This window comes from Oratosquilla oratoria, chromosome 43 (genome assembly GCF_046742065.1).
Source record: "Oratosquilla oratoria isolate Oo_2021 chromosome 43, ASM4674206v1, whole genome shotgun sequence".
NCBI classification, from domain to species: Eukaryota; Metazoa; Arthropoda; class Malacostraca; order Stomatopoda; family Squillidae; genus Oratosquilla; species Oratosquilla oratoria.
In genome coordinates this window covers 18,583,996-18,604,554 of record NC_134819.1, presented here as the reverse complement: position 1 = coordinate 18,604,554, position 20,559 = coordinate 18,583,996, and the positions used below count along the sequence as shown (strand labels likewise).

General features: G+C 40.1%; 1 protein-coding gene across 4 annotated transcripts in view; it reads right to left on the bottom strand.

Moving 5' to 3' along the window:
• Positions 1 to 2,633: 2,633 nt before the first annotated feature.
• Positions 2,634 to 20,559, bottom strand: part of LOC143021951 (dual oxidase maturation factor 1-like) — a 57,010-nt gene continuing 39,084 nt past the window's right edge. For all 4 annotated transcript variants that reach the window (XM_076179868.1, XM_076179870.1, XM_076179869.1 and 1 more), the window contains 5 exons: positions 19,310 to 19,380; positions 17,802 to 17,886; positions 14,219 to 14,295; positions 9,380 to 9,522; positions 2,634 to 8,708 (listed from right to left, as the gene is read on the bottom strand). In XM_076179868.1, coding sequence (XP_076035983.1) covers positions 8,678 to 8,708; positions 9,380 to 9,522; positions 14,219 to 14,295; positions 17,802 to 17,886; positions 19,310 to 19,380 — 407 coding nt within the window. In that variant the 3' untranslated portion in view covers positions 2,634 to 8,677. The remainder of the gene's footprint in view (positions 8,709 to 9,379; positions 9,523 to 14,218; positions 14,296 to 17,801; positions 17,887 to 19,309; positions 19,381 to 20,559) is intronic.

Genomic DNA, 20,559 nt, shown 5'->3' with positions numbered 1-20,559 from the left:
TCTCCTCACCTTGTTTCTCTATCCAACCTAGTAACCCCTCTCATACTTCTCAGGCACCTCATCTCAAACTCCTTTCTTATGTTCCATGTTTCTGCCCCATACAGTGCTGTCAGCACAATACAAGATCTGTATTGGCTCCAATAATGTTTACTATTTATGTGAATGACATGGATGATGATGTGGAATGTTACATGAGCTTCTTTGCAGAAGATACTAAATTATTGAGGAAAGTGAAAACAGAAATACTTGATGGAGAGGACTTGCTAAATTAGGACAAGAGAAACACAAGAGGACATGAAAAGAAACTAAAAAAGAATAGTTATAAATAGGGCTGTGGAGTCGGAGTCAGAGTTGTGGAGTCGGAGTCTGAAGTAATTAATATGTCACTGGAGTCGGAGTCTGTAAAAATATACCGACTACGACTCCAGTTAGATTTACACTTTATAAGGCCTTCGTTTAGTCTGTAGAGTTATGTAGTGCACACTCCTTATACATACATACATACATATACCAAGGCTTTTTTTCCCCTTACCAGGGGGGTAGCCAAAAAGGACAAGGCACAAAAACATTCCCACCCATTTCATCCCCGAAAACATTCCACACCCCTCCACCCTCCCTCCCATCTTAGCACCTCCTTAATTTTATAAAATGTAATAAATCTCATCGTCTTATCTTCGTGGTCATTCCACTAAACCCCCAAAATGTCCTCGTGCACCGCTGGCTTTCAAATTTATACGTAGACCGATAAACATCCAAAGTATTACTTGAATAAATTTAACACCTCAATTTTACACCTTCTGTTGACACAGTCACTGGAGCTGTAATATTCCTGTCAAGTTCCATATGCATCGTTTCCATCACTCCTTCAGTTTGGTGTTTCTCCCACTGCTGTGTTGCCAAACAGTAGGATAATCATGATTTCAACTGTATACTAATGCAATAATATTATCTTTTCTTTCCTTTCCCCTTCTTTTTCGCCTCTATACTTTTTAACAATGAATTATTGAAATAAGGATATTTAAAGTTGAAAAATTTAAGTTGGAAATTACATGAAGAGGAGTCGGAGTCGGAGTCAGTGGTGCCAAAAATAGAGGAGTCGGAGTCAGAATCGGAGGTTTTGTGTTCTGAATCCACAGCCCTGGTTATAAAAGAGATCTGAAGAAAAACAGTTTCCACAGAGTGGTGGACACTTGGAACAAACTGGACAAAATGATAGTGCATGCAAAAACCATACATGAATTTGAGCAAACTAGACACTACAAGATACAAAGGCGGGACACCACGAGCTTAGTTCCCCTTCCCATAAGATACAACTAGATAAATACAATCTTCTCCCAGCATCCATCCCAAATGTCTATTTCCCATTACACATTTTAATCCACCAAGGCATTTCCTTGCTTCTCTATATTTACATTCTACCTCTACTCCCTTTCCCACCACATTCGCACCAAAGTATCTAAAACTATCCACTTCCTCCGGTCTCTCTCCCTTAATACTCACTTCCAGTCTGTTGCCATTTTCTCCCCTTGGACATCTCATCACCTTATTTTTACCCACAGTTATTTTTAACTTCCTTCTTTCACACACCTTCTCAAACTGTCACTAACTTCCTCAATCCCTCCTCTGATCCTGCCACAAGCACAGTGTTGTCAGCAAACTACAACTGGCTTATCTCCCACTTTTCACCATTTCCTTTAGCCATCTCCAATCCCCAACTCATTACTCTTGCATTTACCTCTTGCACCACCCAGCCCATGTATAAATTGAACAGCCAAGGCAAAGTAACATATTCCCGGCAAAGCCCCACCTTTACCTCAAACCACTCTCTCCATTTCTGATTCTAACACAAGCTCTACTACTCTTGTAAAAACATTTGACTGCTTTTAACAGGTTTTCTCCTATCCCATATATCTGCAATACCTCCCACAGTGCCTTCCTGTCTACCCTGTCTTAAACCTTTTCCAAATCCATAATGGTCCAAATAACATCCTTGCCTTTTTCTAAAGCTTTCTCACATATCTGCCTTACCACAATAATCTGATCTACGCAATCCCTATCTGTCCTAAACCCACACTGTTCCTCACCAATTACTCCCTCTGTTCCTCTCCTAATCCTCTCAATCAAAAACCTCCTATAAGCCAACCACAAACTGATCCCTCTAAAACTACCACACTCACACTCATACCCTTTTACCTTGTAAAGTGAAACTATACAGGCACTCTTCCTTCTCTTAAACATTAAATAATCTCACCAGCTAGTCCACCATCACTGTACCTCCTTTTTTTTTTCAGACATTCTGCATGACATCCATCCAACAGGTGCCTTACCTGCTTTCATCAACTTAACAACTGCCTTCACCTCATCTTTCCTTATTTCTCCTCCATTTTCCTCACTCATCACTATCATGTTCTTAGTGTTTCCCACCACAGCTACCTTTCTTCCCTATCCTTCTTCACATTTAGCAGCTCCCCAAAATACTCTGCCCATCTTCCTTTTATTGCCATGTCTTCCATTATCATCTCTCCATCTGCACCTTTTACCTTTTCTTCTCCACTTGATTTGCCTCTTCCTCTCTTAATTTCTTTCCAAAACATCTTTTTTATTTCAGTTGTTAAAAATTAAAGACTTGTAGGTGTTATCCAAACTTTTTATTGAAAGCTTTGGTATATTGAACAAAAGAATTTGAACACCAACCTAAATATTAATACGGAGTGTACATAAATATATCAAAGACCCTTTCCCCTATATATATATGGGGCGAGTCAAAGCATACATATCTAGAACAAATAGATTCCACTTGGCCACTCCTCCCATTTCAGTATCTTGGGTATAAAGATTTGCCATCTCCTCCCATGCTGCTTAGGATATGAAATGTGCAAATCTTTAATTGGAGGGGGGAAATGGTGGTTGAATAAACATACATACATACATATACCAAGGCTTTTTCCTCCTTACTAGGGAGGTAGCCAAAAAGGAAAAGGCACAAAATCACTCCCATTTTTAAATTTCAATTTGTAAAATTGAAATTGAAAATAGTGAGGCTTGGTAATAAGTTCATGGAAATCAGTCTTCAATTGTTTGTAGTACTTTACTATAAAAGAAAATGGCACATCTAGTAATTTTGTTCTGTATATACATGCATTCACCTAACTGTAGTATAATGAAAGGAGTTATGCTATTTTCTATTAATCATATTTAGATTCATTTATGGTTATAGTTAGGGTTATATTATCCAAATTATTTCAATTTACACATCAGTACAAAATAGAGCACTGCTTTATACACTTTCATAAATGATATTTTTCAAGTTTTCCATGATTTTGTGATGCTTCCCAGTCCCAAACTGTGATTTTCAGTCAATTTTGTCCACTCCCTTCATCAATCCATGTCACCCACACTTTATTGATGTTTGTCAGTTGATAAGTTACACCTGATCAATACTAGATATTTCTCATCATTTGTGTTTGTTTTACTTCCATTATATAACTCAATGAAGATCTTTTTGAGTTATTGCCCATTTCTGATACTTTGCATTTCTTGTTGAAATCCACTTTATGCTCGACTTCAAGCATATGTATTGTCTAGATAATTTTGTAAAAACATAGTTATCCTCGTCTCTCACTCTCCAGTTCTTTTGATATTTGCATCACCCACAAACATACTGGTGTATTATTTTCAGCCCTCCATCATGTCATTTAGAGAGATGGAACATTACAGGTGCTAATATTCCCTTGTGGGACTGCTAGTCATAGCCTTCCATCCTGTTATTTACTACTGTCATCATGTACCTGTCTTTCAGGAAATATTTCATCCAGTCAAATCTATCTAACTGTATACCAAGGGCTTCTTACCTCACTCTACTGTATGCCAGACCCCCTGACATTTACCCCTCTGAACCATCTCTCCCCCAAGAGGACAGAGTCCACTTGGCCAGACTGCAATGCAGCGACCATCCAACCTTTCTTTGTTAGTAGAGGTGGATGGATGAACGCATGCTATTCTACACATTATGGAGACTGCACTGTACACAATAATGAATGCCAACAACACAGCATATAGTTTATAAGGGACTTAAGGGAAAACCCTGTTCCAGCCATTGTGTTCCTCAGGGAGATTGGACTGCTCAGCCAGACAGCCTAGGGAATGTCGTCATTAGCATCCCCCTTATAAGGGAAGTAAGTCAAAGGCACACACCCGCTCTGATCCACCACCCTCGTTTTCCTCTTATCATAGTTCTTCATGGACCAAGAGTTGTCATCCCTGTTTCCTGCCCAGGTCAGAAGCAATGCAGAAAGATCATATAGGTTACCTTTTAGTCCTCCACAACCCACCCAGCCCCCTCTCTTGCAGAACATCAACCACTTGAGCAAAAGCTTGATTCATACGACTCCATTTCTGGAACCAAATTGATTGTCCACCAAAATGTTAATTTTTGCAAGGTATTAACCCACTAATCTTTCAAAATTCCCTCACAAATATACTAATGTGGTATTTTTATATTTCCCTTTTTATGAACTGATATCATGTTAGCCAGTTTCCAACCATTGTGCCCCACTCCTTTTAATGACCACACAATTAGGCTATGAATCTTATCTGCCAAGTGCTCCCTCCATCATTTAAGTCCAGTTTGAGGTCGCATCAGGCCCTAAAGTTTTTTTCACATCCAGTGAATTCAATAGTTTGAGCATTTCCTTCACTTATACATTTATATCTTCTAACATACCTACCTCCTTTACAAAAATAATATTCCTTAGCAAAAACAGATTGGAAGATTTTGGTAATTATTACAGCCAAATTAATATTTTCTTTAAATGCCTCACTGCTATTAGCTACCTTCCCTGTGTCACAACTAATCATTGACAAACCTGCAGCTGTTGATGTCATTTTCTAAATTGGTTGAGCACTCCCGTCTCCCTAAGGAACACCATGGCTGAAACAGTGTTTTCCCACAAATCCTTTATAGAGAGTATATCGTGTTATTGGTATGCACTGCATGATTCTTGTACAGAATCATGCTATTACAGAATCATACTATTGCAGTCTTCTATAATGTGTTCTATAGGATGAAGTGTTGCATCCTGGACAGTTATCTGCAATGGTCATCCAGCCTCTTCTGGTAGATTAGAATGGCTGGATGGTGGCTGCACCGCAGTCTGGCCAGGTGGACTTTCTCTTGTCAGGGGAGATGGGATTCAGAGGATTGGATATCAGGGAGTCTGGCATGCAGCAATGTATTGTCTTTCAGTTTGTTGATGGAGTAGTAAGTGGTATAATTATGGATATGCTTCTGGAGGCTGGTGTCTGGTAGTTGTGGAGGAAGAGAAGAGTATTTGTGTGTGATATAGGTATTTGGGTGTTGTTTTGAGGTTTCTAGGTGTGTTTGGGTGTTCTGTTATGTAGTGTAGTGTAGTGGGTGTGGTGTGTTTGTGGAGGCTGCAGCAAGTGTTTGTTTGCCTCTCATATCATGGTGATCCTTAAATTTGAGGACTTGTTTCATGGTGTAGATGGTCTGAAGGGTGTTGAAGTGTGTCTCAGTGAGATTAGGGGCCCATGTGGGGCTCTCATAATTCATCAGTGTATGCATTTTATATTGTAGTTTTAGTTTCTTTTTGTCCATATGTTGTATCTGTAATTGATTTTAGTGCATTAAGTCTAGGTGTGCATTTTGTTTTTATGTTTGTGATGTGTTGTTTGAATGACATGGATGCATTGTATGTTATGCCAAGAATCTTGAATGTGCATTGTTGTTGATATAAAGGTGTAATATGTATTTGTGTTATTGGTGAGAAGTGTGGCTTTAGATTTGGTTGGGGTTATTTTGTGTCTGTAGTGAACTAGGTGTTGAGTGTGTTTAGGTATGGTTGTAGTACTTCTGCAGCTTTGTATGCATTATGGTGTGTGCATGTAATTGTTGTCATGTACATAGGAAGATATTTGTATTTCTGAGATGTCTGGTATGGGTACATCATGCATGTACTTACCTAACTGTAGTATACAGAAAAGGAGCAATGCCAGTTGGGTTCTGTTTCTTATTCTCTAATTTTCTAATATACCTAGACTCAAATTCATGTACAGTTACAACTTAATCTATATCTTTGATGTCCAATTATCATACTTAGATTTGAACTCGTTTATTTTCTGAGCTTGGGCTGTCATCTTCTAAGCTATTCCACATTTATACATCTATATGGAAAACTATTTCTTCACATCCTTTGGACATGTGGTCTTTCTTAATTTGCTCCAATGATCTCTTCTGTCAATGCAATCTTTCACTTTGATCTTTCAAAGTTGGCAGTTCCAGTGTTTTTAGTCTTTCCTTGTATGGTTCATCTGCCAGGCTGAGGACCAGTTTGGTTGCTGCCCTTTGTATTCTCTCAATCTTGCTTATATCCTTCACTCTGTGTGGGAACCATACTACTGATGCATATTCCAGTCTTGGATGTATCAGAGTTTCAATGAGTTTTTTCATCATCCCTTCATCCATATAGTGGAACACGACTTTAATCTTCTGCAGCAGTCTGCATGTCTCTCCCACAATCCTGCTCATATGTCTGTTAGGTGACAGGTTGTCCTTTATCAAGACTCCCAGTTCTTTCTCCCCTTTTGCTTTTGTAATGGGTTCACTTCCCAAGGAATAGTTTAAGGATGGCCTTTTGCTGCTATTGCCCATTTCCAGTACTTTGCATTTTTTGGTATTGAACTTCATTTCTCATTCTTGGCTCCATGCAAAAATAGTATCTAGATCTTTTTGCAATAGTCTACCATCCTCCTCATTTTTCACTCTTCTTATGATTTTTGCATCATCTGTTTGATGCTGCCATGTCATTTCAGTAGTGAATAAAGATGCTAGTGTCTAGCTTCAAAAGCAATGCCACTGATTAGTATGCTTTTCACAGAAATATATTTCATAAATAGCATACAAATCAGGCTTAATCAATTTTCATACATACATACATACATATACCAAGGCTTTTTCCCCCTTACTAGGGAGGTAGCCAAAAAGGAAAAGGCATAAAATCATTCCCACCCATTCTATCCCTGAAAACACTCCACACCCCACCACCCTCCCTCCCATTTATGAATAATTCACATATACGATAAAGAAAAATAAAGTAGTTCATGTCATTAAAAATCAACTCGATTCGCTACTTGTAGTCCAATCTAGTAATCCTACTTTCTGCTGTGATTCATTACTTCCGCTATTGTCATCCCTCTCATGCCATCTCGCCTCATATTTGTTAGGTCATTAAAAAAAATTACTATATGATGTACAATTATGATGCCAGTGACACCTAACAGGAAGACATGGAAACTGAGGATGCACATTCCCCCCCCCCTTTTATTTTCTTAAGGAAATCGTCATTTTCTATTGGTAGAATATCCATCGATGATTAAAACCATCTATAGATAAATTTGTTGATAACTAAAACCGTTTATAAAAAAAAATCCATCGATATTGAGAATCTACATTATCACTTTTCCCTGTGGAGCAAAGGTACTTCAACGAATCATTAATGTCTGATTATTTCGTAAGTAGCAAGTCCAATCTCACGAGTGTCATCTCCTCTATCCTGAATCATGTCTTATACTCATCAAATCACTGTGTTGTCCATTGCAATATTCAACAATGTATTACCTCTTTACTAAATCCTACACTAGGTTCATATGCTCGCCTCGTTCAATAGTTTTCTTTAGGAGGGAAGGCGCATCTAACGATATTTCCTGCTATTTAGCTTGATTCCAAGCCCACATCTTAGGCTGAAATATATACTATCATGGGATCTCTTCTATTTAGCCATCTAGTCCTAACTTAAAGATTTATTGCTTCTGCCTTGCCTTTACTGAGTATCACAACTATCATAACCCTATCTCCCTTTTTTTTTTTTTTTTTTCCCCTCCATGTCTCCACATAGTATATCTACCATTACTCAGCTGTAGACCAATGTTTCTTTTGATCTTGGTTTCCACAAAATAATTAATCCATCTATTATCGTGTAGCCACCAATTTTCAACCTGGATGATATTAAACAATCTACAATAGTATATGTTAGTTTGAATTTCCTCGTATTGCCTCTTGCACTGTCTTGATATTTTAAGCTAGTACTTGATGACATTATTCAGCCAAGACAGTATTACCCTTGACTAACCCCTTTGGTATGATGACACTACATATTTTGTGTCATTCTGGACATTATTCATCAATGTTTAATAAAAGAAATTATAGCTACAATATTTCTATTAACCCCTAATGCTATGGTGTTGCCCTTTTGTCATTTCAGTATTGTACTCTGAATAACATTGTATTAAGTTTGAGAAACAAAATATTTTTTTTAGAAGCTACATCAATTGTCACTCAATTAGACTTTGCATAAAACTCATCTAAAAACATACATATACCAAGGCTTTTTCCCCCTTACAAGGGAGGTAGCCAAAAAGGAAACGGCATAAAATCATTCCCACCCATTCCATCCCTGAATACACTCCACACCCCTCCACCCTCCCTCTTATCTTAGCACCTCCTGGATGACAGGTCATCCCTGCACCTTGTCCACTGCCCTGGGTCTAAAAACAGATCAAACATTTATCGAGTCAACTCTTCTATCACAGAAAAAGACGCAATGAACGTTTTCTTCAAGTCTTCTTTCTTCTGGCATACCTCAGTACTTATGGAGTGCTGTTAGCGCTTCCGTGGGGGCAGTGCTGGGGCTCTGAAGAAGCAATTGAAAAATTTAATTGTTAATTGATCTAATTGTACAAGTTGAGAAATCCAATATCCAAATACCTCTAAAATCCAAAAGATTTTAATAACTGAAACATCACAAATGGAAAGTTCTAGATTGTTTTGAAACTAGACTGCAATCTGATACCTTCCAGGCATTTATATACCTCCTTAATTCTGTAACTCAACTCCCCATCCATTCTTCCATTCAGTCCCATGTGCAATCCCATTGGTCTCTCTAGTTCCTATAGCTTCTAAACTTTCTAGCTCATCCAGCCTGCCACAATCATTACTCCTTGTATATCTCATCAACTTGCTCTCCCTAATACTGAATTTTGCTTACACCCCCTCAACTTTACACTGCTCATATGCTTATTTCTTCTTACAACTATTCTTCATATTCACACTTCTTTTCTGCCACCATTGCCTTCACCTTTATTCATTCCACCATTCACTCCCATTCCTTCTACTCCCACCTATCCTCCTCATCCCAGCATGCCAGACACCATCTTTGTACACTCATTACTCCTTGAAACAAACCCATGCATTCTCTGCTCTCACTTATACATTATCTTTTACTACACTCCATACCTCTCTTAGTAATAAGTATCATCACAATGGTAACAATTATTTTCATAAACATCATGTTGGTAAGCTTACCTGGGACCTTGAGAGATGTTCTGGTACACTGCCTCTTCATTGGACTCTCCCTCGACATTTACATAAGTTTCATCAATCTTGTAACTTGGGTTTGTTTGGGACACCATTTCCTCAGGTACATTAAGGAGTTTCTTCTGGTTGAACTAGAGATGGAGATCAAAGATAACAATATAATTTCCACACAAAACATATTTTTAACTAAATGTCAGATTTTGCATCAAGGAAATTTAGAAAACAACTATATTTGTCTTCATGAATGCATATAATTTATAAAATGCTGGGAAATTTTAGGTGCTTCGGTCAGTATAATCTTGATTGTAGTTATTCTTATATTTTCTACTTCAGCATGTTATCAATACAACATGACAAAATTTTTTAAATAAAGATAATTCCTGTGATCAGGCATTAAGTTTCAATAACTAGAAATCCATGAATCGAAGGTGGCCATCAATGGTCCTCAGGCCCTCTCGTAGATCTCTTCAAGAAGAAATGAACAGATGTTTATGCTGTTTTGAGTGTGGCTGTTTCTATGTCACTGGTCAGAGGCAAAGTTACCAGTTACTAGTTCTCCTTGTGAAAAGGTGGAAATTTTGTTGAATTTGACTGGGAGAGCTCTTGGCCCTGGTCTGAAGATCAAGTGTCAAATCCAAGCCAAAGTGGAGATAAGGATGTCTATGGGCTTTGAAAGTGTGTGGTAGGGAGATTGACTGGTTGATTGATTAACTGACTGATTGATTGATTAACTGACTGATTGACTGATCTATTAGTTCTTAGTCTTTCTTCACTCATTCTTTCCATGTGTCCAAACCATCCTAATACTCTTTCATCAACCCTATCTCCCAACTCCCTTTCCACCCCTGTTCTCCTCCTCACCTCCTCATTTCTCACTATCTAGCCAAGTAACCCCCATCATACTTCTCAGACACCTCATCTCAAACACATTCAAACTCCTCTCTTCCTCTCTTATGTTCCATGTTTCTGCCCCATACAGTGCTGTTGGCACAATCACTCCTTCATACAGTCTCCTCTTCGCATCCATTCCCAAATGTCTATTCCTCATTACACTTTTTAATCCACCAAGGCATTTACTCACTTCTCTCAATCTACATTCTACCTCCACCTTCACTCCACCTTTTTCAGCCACATTTGCACCCAAGTATCTAAAACTAACCACTTCCTCCAGTCGCTCTCCCTTAATGCTCACTTCCAGTCAACTGCCACTTTCACCCCTTGTACATCTCATCACCTTACTTTTATCCACATTTATCTTCAGCTTTCTTCTATCACACACTCTCCCAAACACTGTCACCAACTTCCTCAATACCTCCTCCGATCCTGCCACAAGTGCAGTGTTGTCCGCAAACAACAGCTGGCTCACCTCCCACTTTTCTCCATTTTCTTTAACCATCTCCAATCCCTGACCCACTACCCTTGCATTTACCTCTCGCACCACCCCATCCATGTATAAGTTGAACAGCCAGGGCGACATAACACATCCTTGACGAAGTCCCACCTTTACCTTGAACCACTCACTCTCTTCATTTCTAATCTTGACACAAGCTCTACTACCCTTATAAAAACTCTTGACAGCTCCTAGAAGCTTTCCTCCTATCCCGTATATCCGCAAAATCTCCCACAGGGCCTTCCTGTCTACCCTGTCGTAAGCCTTTTCCAGATCCATAAAAGCCCAAAAGACATACTGTACTTCCCCTTTCCTATAGCTTTCTCACATATCTGTCTTACCACAAAAATCTGATCTACACAACCTCTACCCGTCCTAAATCCACACTGTTCTTCACCAATTACTCCCTCTGTTCCTCTCCTAATCCTCTCAATCAAGATCCTCCCATAAGCCTTCCAAACTACACTTAACCTCTTCACTCCGGGCACATCGCACGTCTGGCAGCATTAGCTGCCCGACGTGCGATGTTGTGTCATAATAATCGCATTATAAAAAATAAAGTCAGTGCTCAATCATTTGTTCTCTTTCACCCGTGTATTTTGATAACCATAGAAAATTGATGAAGCCAGTTTAGAGAGAATGGAGATTACGTAGGTACGACTACAGTAAATATAATCAAGATGCCAACGTCAGCATCATCGAGTACCCACTTGCTCCTCATGCCGACTACGTAGGCGTCACCGTATGGAAGTGGTGACTACTACATTCACACCTGTCCCCTTTTCCCTTGTAAAGTGGAACTATACAGGCACTTCTCCAGTCCTCCGGTACTCTACCCTCTCTCCAGCAAACATTAAATAACCTCACCAGCCAGTCCACCATCACTGTACCTCTTTTTTAGACATTCTGCATGGCATCCATCCGGACCAGGTGCCTTACCTGCTTTCATCATCTTACCAACTGCCTCCACTTCATCCTTCCTTATTTCTCCTCCATTTTCCTCACTCATCACAGTCATTTTCTAAGCATTTCCCACTGCAGCTATCTTTCCCTCCCTATCTTCCTTCACATTTAGCAACTCCCTAAAATATTCTGCCCATCTTCCCCGTACTGCCTTCTCTTCCATTATCATCTGGAAGGCAGATGTGGAGGGAGTGAACATGAGGGGGGTCCTAGGATGAGGTGGATGGATGGGGTGAAGGGGGCTTTGGGGAAGAGAGGAATGTCTGTTGAGGAAGGACGGGAGAGGACAGAAGACAGGGGTGAATGGAGAATGGTTGTATATGGATGATGTGATGCATGAGGTGGAATGGGTGGGGGGATGGGGGGTGAGGTAGTATGTGTGAGCAAAATTTGACGCAGCCCAAAGGGATTTCACCCCGTCTTCTTTTATGCACTGGGGGGATGGAGAGGGGGGGTTGCCGAATTAATGAAGCGGCCTTGCTGTGGATGTGCTGTGTCTTGCGACACTGCTTCTGACCCAGGGCACTGGACAAGGTGCAGGGATGACCCGTCATCCAGGAGGTGCTAAGATAGGAGGGATGTGGAGTGTATTCAGGGATGGAATGGATGGGAATGATTTTATGCCTTTTCCTTTTTGGCTACCTCCCTTGTAAGGGGGAAAAGGCCTTGGTATATGTATGTATGTATGTATTAGTTCTTGATTTTATCATTATCTTTTTATTCATCACACTGGGCCACCACCCCTTATAAGAGAGATTAAGGTTATTTTTCTGTACAGTATACACTTCTCCCTTCTCATCTGGCTATTAGATGTTTGTTTCTATATTTGATAAAACACCAAGGACAGGTAAGCTACATGTGCCTGTAAAGCTACACTTTCATTAGTCAATGGATGGGTTGGATTCGAGGCCTAGGGGTGGATTTCATCCAACATTGGAGAATTTGGGTTGGAATCTAAGCCTAGGGACACCTAACCCAATACCATTATAGTAGTCAGGTGGATAAATGACAAAATATCATGAAACTGTTCAAATTCGGTAAAAATAATTAAATCTGGCAGAATGTTACACTACACTCTTATGAAGACTGTCAGATATGGGGCCATCTCAAACCCTGCTCAGGACCATTTTTCAATATGGCTGCCAGTAAAGAATATACATACATATACCAAAGGCTTTTTCCCCCTTACATAGGAGGTAGCCAAAAAACAAAGGCATAAAAACCACTCCCACCTGTTCCATCCCCAACATACTCCACTCCCATCAACCCTCTTCCTCTTGGCACCTCCTGGGTCATCCCTGCATATCACTCACTACCCTGGGTCAGAAGCAGAGTTGCAAGACACAACATCTACAGCAAGGCTATTTCATTAAATCAGTGACCCCTTCCTCTCCGTCCCCTTGTGCAGAAAAGAAGACAGGGAGAAATCCCTTCAGGCTGTGTCAATTTATTTTTCACACATACTCCCTCACCCCCATCCCCCACCTACTCCCCCTCATGCATCACAGCATCATCCATACATAACCCTTCTCCATTCACCCCTACCTTCTGTCCTCTCTCATCCTTCCTCAACAGACATTTCTTATTCTAATACAAGCCCTACTACTCTCATAAAAACTCTTGAAAGCTTTCCTCCTATCCCATATATCTGCAATACCTCCCACATTTCTCAGCTGTTTTGCTAATTCTGATGTATATCTTATGTAAACTAGGTAAATATACCCTGGACACTGATGGGTACAGCCCTAAGGGCCCAACACCCAATCTTTGGATCAATCCATCAATCCAACACCCCAGATTTCTTTTGAAGGAGGCCCATGACTCTCAGGTAACCAGCAACAGCCACCAGATTGGCCCACGAGTCACTCAAGAAAGAAATATTTTGTTGTCTGGATATAGCTAGGGTGGAGCAGTGTAAAATGAGATATTCAGTATCTTCTATGTAATGGTTGCATCTGGAGCAATTTGTTTCAGTGGCTAAGCCTGTTGGTACAGTCTTAGTGCTGGATGGTGACTGTGCAGCAGCAGCCTTTTAGGCTGCACCTCCAGATGTGAGGGTGCTGACAGGTTTTGAAGACAGGCAGCAGCAGGGAGGGGATTCTCTCTGAAGTCTATCTTGTAGGACCAACATTTGTAAGTACCCATAATTAGCCTCCTCAAAAGATGAAATGTTTTAAATGAGTTTGCCCTGTTTTATTTAAGATAAATATTCACGATCATAAATTTAGACATTATAGCATTCTTTATCAGTATTCATATTTTTTTTTATCAAATGAAGACCACTTCAAGTGTGATCACCTATGTTGCAGCCTAGTCAAACTTGTGATCAATCCACCTCTGCTAACATATGAATGATAAGTGAAACAAAAGAAAATTAGATAATTGGATATCTAAATCTTATAACAGTTACATACAAAGATCACACTTGTAGAATATAAGTGACCTCTTAGTGTGCGTAAATATCATCATCTTACCTTATCCCTGAAATTGCTTAATCTCTGCTTCACTTTTGCAGGGTATGGAAGTAAGGGGGGACGTTCTGAAGGCAAATCTGCAATATAGTTATCCAATTAGTAATGTAGGACATATACAATGAATCCATCTCTACATAGCTTCATTTTTTTTTATACAGGAGTCCCATTACCCTGAGGTATCTGGCCACAACCTCTAAAGGAATATATATATATATATATATATATAATTTATGCTGAATTATGTGAATGTTGGGCTATTAAGATGTTCTGTGTCCTCCATTAGTTGAATGCATCCGGGACATATGGTGTCAGTTTTCAAGCCAATAATATATCTATTTTATTGTGTTTACCTAATTGTAATGATGGGGCAGTCAAGTACTACCTGGGGAAAATGGGCTTCAGTACCATGAGTAGCAGCTGTTCAGCTGTTCTTCATCTAAACTACTGAGTACATCTTGGATAGACTCCAATACTATATACAGGGAAGAAGCTAAACTTGTGGGGTGCTGTCTCTTTTTCTCCAATTACTATACCTGGGTTTAAATTTGCTTACCATGAATGTTTGAGTAATAGCTGACTTTATATAAAGTCGACCCCTATTTTTGGCCATAAACAATCTAGAATCTTAATATACCTTGTGTAAAAGACGGCCCTAGTTTTTCAGGCCTACCGTAATGGACTAACAATGGTGATGCAGTAATCCCTCTAATAATCCATATATAGTCATCCTTATTTTCTATAAGCTGTCTTATTACTATATATGCATACATACATACATATACCAAAGGCTTTTTCCCCCTTACATGGGAAGTAGCTAAAAGACAAGGCATAGAAACCAACTCCCACCTATTCCATCCCCTATATACTCCACTCCCCTCTACCCTCTTTTCTTGGCACCTCCTGGATGATGGGTCATCCCTGCATCTTGTCCACTGCCATAGGTCAGAAGCAGTGTCACAAGACTCAGCACATCCACAGCAAGGTCGCTTCATTAAATCGGCAACCCCCTCTCTCCATCCCCTCGTGCAGAAAAGAAGATGGGGAGAAATTCCTTTAGGCTGTGTCAATTTATTTCATATACATACTCCCTCACCCCCATCCTCCACCCACTCCCCCTCATGCATCACATTATCATCTATACACAACCATTCTCCATTCACCCCTATCTTCTGTCTTCTCCCATCCTTCCTCAACAGACATTCCCCTCTTTCCCAATGCCCCTTTTACCCCATCCATCCATCTAATCATAGGACACCCCCTCATATTCACTCCTTCCACCTCTGCCTTCCATACCTCTTTTACTAGTCTTTCTTCACTCATTCTTTCCAAGTGTCCAAACCATCCCAATACTCTTTCATCAACCCTATCTCCCAACTCCCTTACCACCCCTGTTCTCTTCCTCACCTCCTCATTTCTCACTCTATCTAGCCTAGTAACCCCTATCATACTTCTCAGACATTTTATCTCAAACACATTCAAACTCCTTCTCTTTTCCTCTTTTATGTTCCATGTTTCTGCCCCGTACAGTGCTGTCGGCACAATCACTCCTTCATACAATCTCCTCTTAGCATCCATTCCCAAATGTCTATTTCTCATTACACTTTTTAATTCCCCAAGGCATTTACTCGCTTCTCTCAATCTACATTCTACCTCCACCCCCACTCCTCCCTTTCCTGCCACATTTGCACCCAAATATCTAAAACTATCCACTTCCTCCAGTCTCTCTCCCTTAATACTCACTTCCAGCCTGCTGCCACTCTCTCCCCTTGTACATCTCATCACCTTACTTTTACCCACATTTATCTTCAACTTCCTTCTTTCACACACATTCCAAACTCTGTCACTAACTTCCTCAATCCCTCCTACAATCCTGCTACAAGTGCAGTGTCGTCCGCAAACAACAACTGGCTTATCTCCCACTTTTCTCCATTTTCTTTAACCATTTCCAATCCCCAACCCACTACCCTTGCATTCACCTCTCGCACCACACCTTATATATACAGTCTCAAATTAACATGTATCATTACATTTCTCAGCTGCTTTGTTAATTCTAATGTATATCATGTAAACTTTTATAACTATCACAACGTTTGTATGTTCCATGTGAACATAGTTTTTAAGATAAAATATCATCAGTACTGTATAATTTCTTTTGTTTTTACTGTCCCTTCCTACTTCCCATTTCATGAATAGCATGATGTACCAATAGATGGTACTCGTGATGCAAAACAACATGCTAATGATGATCATTTAACTTTCAAGTACCAGATATTTATGGATAAAGTACAGAAATAACCTGTATATTTGGTAAGAGGGTTAATATGAAGTAACAGGTTACCAGTATAGTAAATCTGGTCTACAAAATAAGTCTCCATAGCTCTGAGTGTAGGATTTTTGAGCTATAGGGGTCTGCTCATCTCAGACTTCTAGCTCAAACCCTGTGCTTTCGGTCTTTTTCATTACCTTTCATGGAGTTCTGGCCCTTCACTGTTTATCTTTTACTCATTCCAATCATGAATTTCATCCCTTTAAAAATAGCATGTATGTATGAGTCAACTCCCTAATTTCAGCTTTAAATAAAGGCCTAATCTCTGTCTATTTTATATATTCCCTTTACCGACCTGAGTACCACTATTGAGTCACCTTTTTACCTTCTTTCAATCATTGGAACCACCAATGTTTTGCCTCTACTGTGGCCCTGAGTAGCTATCCACCCCCAAATCTAATCAACTGGCAATGTTTTCATCTGGCTTTGCCTGTAAAAGGATTAATCTGGGGGTGTTGCCAGTTGATTGTTGGTTGTGTGTGTGGAAAGAATACAGTGTACCTTGTGTAGGTGAGTACTATAGATGACTGTAGTGTAATTGGTAAGCACACCTACTCAGACAGTGGGAGGTCCCAGGTTCAATTCCTGGGCAGTGCCAGCTTTTCAGTGACACTCCCTACCCAACATGGTGCAGCAAGTAGGATTCTGAAGTGGTGCACATTTCTAGAGGCAACTGTAGGGTAATCAATAAGCACGCCTGCCCAGACAGTGGGAAGTCCTGGGTTTGACTCCCAGGTGGTGCCAGCTTTTCAGTGATGCTCTCTACCCAACAGTGTGGGATGGGTGTGGATGTAAGATATTACATATAAATCTGCTGTAGGATTTTTGCTTCTGATGAACTGTGCAGATAGGGATGCACAGTTGGCACCTCCAGCACAGGGTCAAAGTTCACAGTGCATATGTGGAATGAGAAGGTGCAAGTGCAACAACCTTAATAGGATTAAAATGAGCAGAGCCAGTGGTTTTAGGTAAGGTAGATTGTAGAGTGAGAGAAGTAAGTGCATTGGGGGATTGAAGAGTGAAACAGAAGCAATGAAAGAATCAGGAAATCTAAGAAATTAGGTAAGTGAGATACAAGTCTTACAGGGAGGTAACTGGTATAGTCTTGGCAAGTCTTACCACTGTTCCATAGAAAGAGAAATTATATTGTCCAGAAAATTCTTTTGATTTCTGGAAACAGTTTTATGGGTTCTAATAGAAATGATGTACACTATAGATGGAACCATAAATTGAACAAGGCAATACTGTTCTTCTTACTTCCATCGTCTTCCTTTCTATTTCTCCCTTGACGACGCCAAATATTAGACCCACGATGACGCAATGACAGCATTACAGTGGGTGCCTGCAAAAATCGAACTATGTCAATAGGTAAAAATAAGAAGTATGAGAAAAAAGAATATTGTATACTTTTCAATTCTGTTCTATATATTGTAATCATTGTGGTTTCAAAAGCGTAAGGTCGATGGGAGACCATATTTTTACTTTTAAGACAATAAAAATATATTGGGAATATAAAAATCAGTATCGTCTCTTTGTGGACTTCAAACAAGTGTATGAGAGCATCTGCCATCTCTGTGGTGTATCTCTAAATGTTTCTCAGGAACCAGTAATATTAACAAATTTCATTAAACCCTTGCCCTACAAAAAAACAAATCTGTAGCAAGAGTAGAAATTTTTCAAAACCTTTCGAGAGAGAAAATGGCTACTAAAGGCAAATAATACCCAATTTCGCTCTTGCCTTTTCCAAACAATGAGACACCTCTTCTTTGACTGACTTGCAGTCCAATCTCACAGCCACTGCCAGTTACCTAGGAGCTGTGGGACTCCTACACGAGGGACTTCCCAGGGCAAAAGATTGATTTACTGCTTTTATCCAATTGTAAATACAATTAGGTAAATATGTTCTAACATGTTATCTATCTAATTTACATAAACATACCAAAAGGCCATCTGCCCCCATATAAAAGGGGTGGCCAAATCAAAGCACACATCTAACCCACACTCATCAAAACACCTTCCATCTCAGCAGGCACCTTGTGGATAAAGGGCCATCCCTCATCTCTGTCATACTAAGGTCAAAAGCAATGCAGCAAGGTCCAGTACACATCAGCTGGTTTACTTTCACCGCTACTTTGTATTCTGACCCATACCAATGCAAAACCTTCATTCATTATTTTTGTGTGTGTGTTTAATTATAACTGAAAAAATCCTGATAGACACCTGAATACAGGAAAAATTGCCACCTAGTATCGAAGTTAATCAGATCAGGATAGGCAATAACCCCTTTATAATTGAAGAATTACCAAAATACCACAAAGATAAATGAAATGTTGGTGGCCTGGTGGCATTTGGTATAAAAATTATATGATATGGAAGTAGTTGATCAAGATAAGCTATAACCCTTCATTACTGAAAGAATGATGCAAGAGAAATAGATTAATTGGTGGCATCCAAAATAAGAAATAAAGTGCTATTCAGTATGGATGATGTTATGAGACAGTACTGAATATACTGCATAGTGAACACAGAAACTGTGGTATACCAAGGTAGATATATATAATGTGCAATTAAAACCACAACAAAGAAAAGTAATTCATGAGTCAAACAAACCATTGCCTCAAATATCTTGCAAGAAATCTGTGGCATCCAGGAACTCATAAGACTGGGACACAGTTCACATTAACATGTCTGAATTGAGGAAGTGCTGAAGAGAAAAGAAAGAAGAAAAAAAAAAAAAAAAGGTTTTTCAAGAAATTCTGACTTACCTTATTGTCTTGGTTAATTTCTTCCATCTCCATAGCATTGTCTGCTTCCACAACCTTGGTGGCTTCCTCCTCTGTGAGGTGGTGACAAATGTGTTGTGACAGATTCATTGTAAATAAGCAGTGGTGGGTGGAAAAAATGTGCATTATAAAATATGGAAATTACCAGACAGATATGAGGAAAAAAGTCATGCAGGGAGAGAGGAAGAGACAGAATGATGGACCACCATATATGTATGTGGTCATAAACACAAAGATCAGATAGGAAGGCAGGTAAACAGGTAAAATATTTACATACATACACCAAAGGCTTTTTCCGCCTTACAAGGGAGGTAGCCAAAAAACAAAGGCATAAAATCCACTCCCACCCACTCCATTCCCATTCACCCCCCTCCCTCCCTCTCATCCCAGCTCCTCCTGGATAACGGGCCACCCCACACAGAAGCAGTGCCGCAAGACACAGCAAATCCCCAGCAAGGACCCCCCCACCCAATCGGCGACCTTCCCCGCAGAACAAGAGAAGATGGAGAAATCCTTTTGGGCTGTGTCAGATTACCCCTCACACACACCTACCTCCCCCACCCCACCCCCATGTACCATAGCATCATCCATACACAACCACTCTCCACCCACCCCCATCCTCTGCCATCTTCCATCACCCCACAATAGATAGCCCCCTCTCACCCGATGCCCACCCTACCCCATCCATCCATCCATCTATCTCATCCTTGGATGCCCCCTCATGTTCACTTCTTCCACCTCTTTCTTCACTCATTCTTTCCATGTGTCCAAACCATCCCAATACTTGTTCATCAACCCTGTCTCTCAACTCCCTTTCCAGCACCATTCTCCTCCTCATCTCCTCATTTCTCACTCTTCTCAGGCACCTCATCTCACATTCAAACTCCTTTCTTTCTTATGTTCCATGTTTCTGCCCCATACAGTGCTGTCAGCACAATCACTCCTTCATACAATCTCCTCTTAGCATCCATTCTCAAATGTCTATTTCTCATTACACTTTTTAATCCACCAAGGCATTTACTTGCTTCTCTCAATCTACATTCTACCTCCACCTCCCCTCCTCCCTTTCCCACCACATTTGCACCCATGTATCTAAAATTATCCACTTCCTCCAGTCTCTCTCCCTTAACCCCTTCCATACGGTGCTGCATACATAGGCGGCATGAGGAGCAAGTGGATACGCGAGGCTGCCATATCGGCGTCTTGATTATATTTATTGTAGTTGCCCCTGT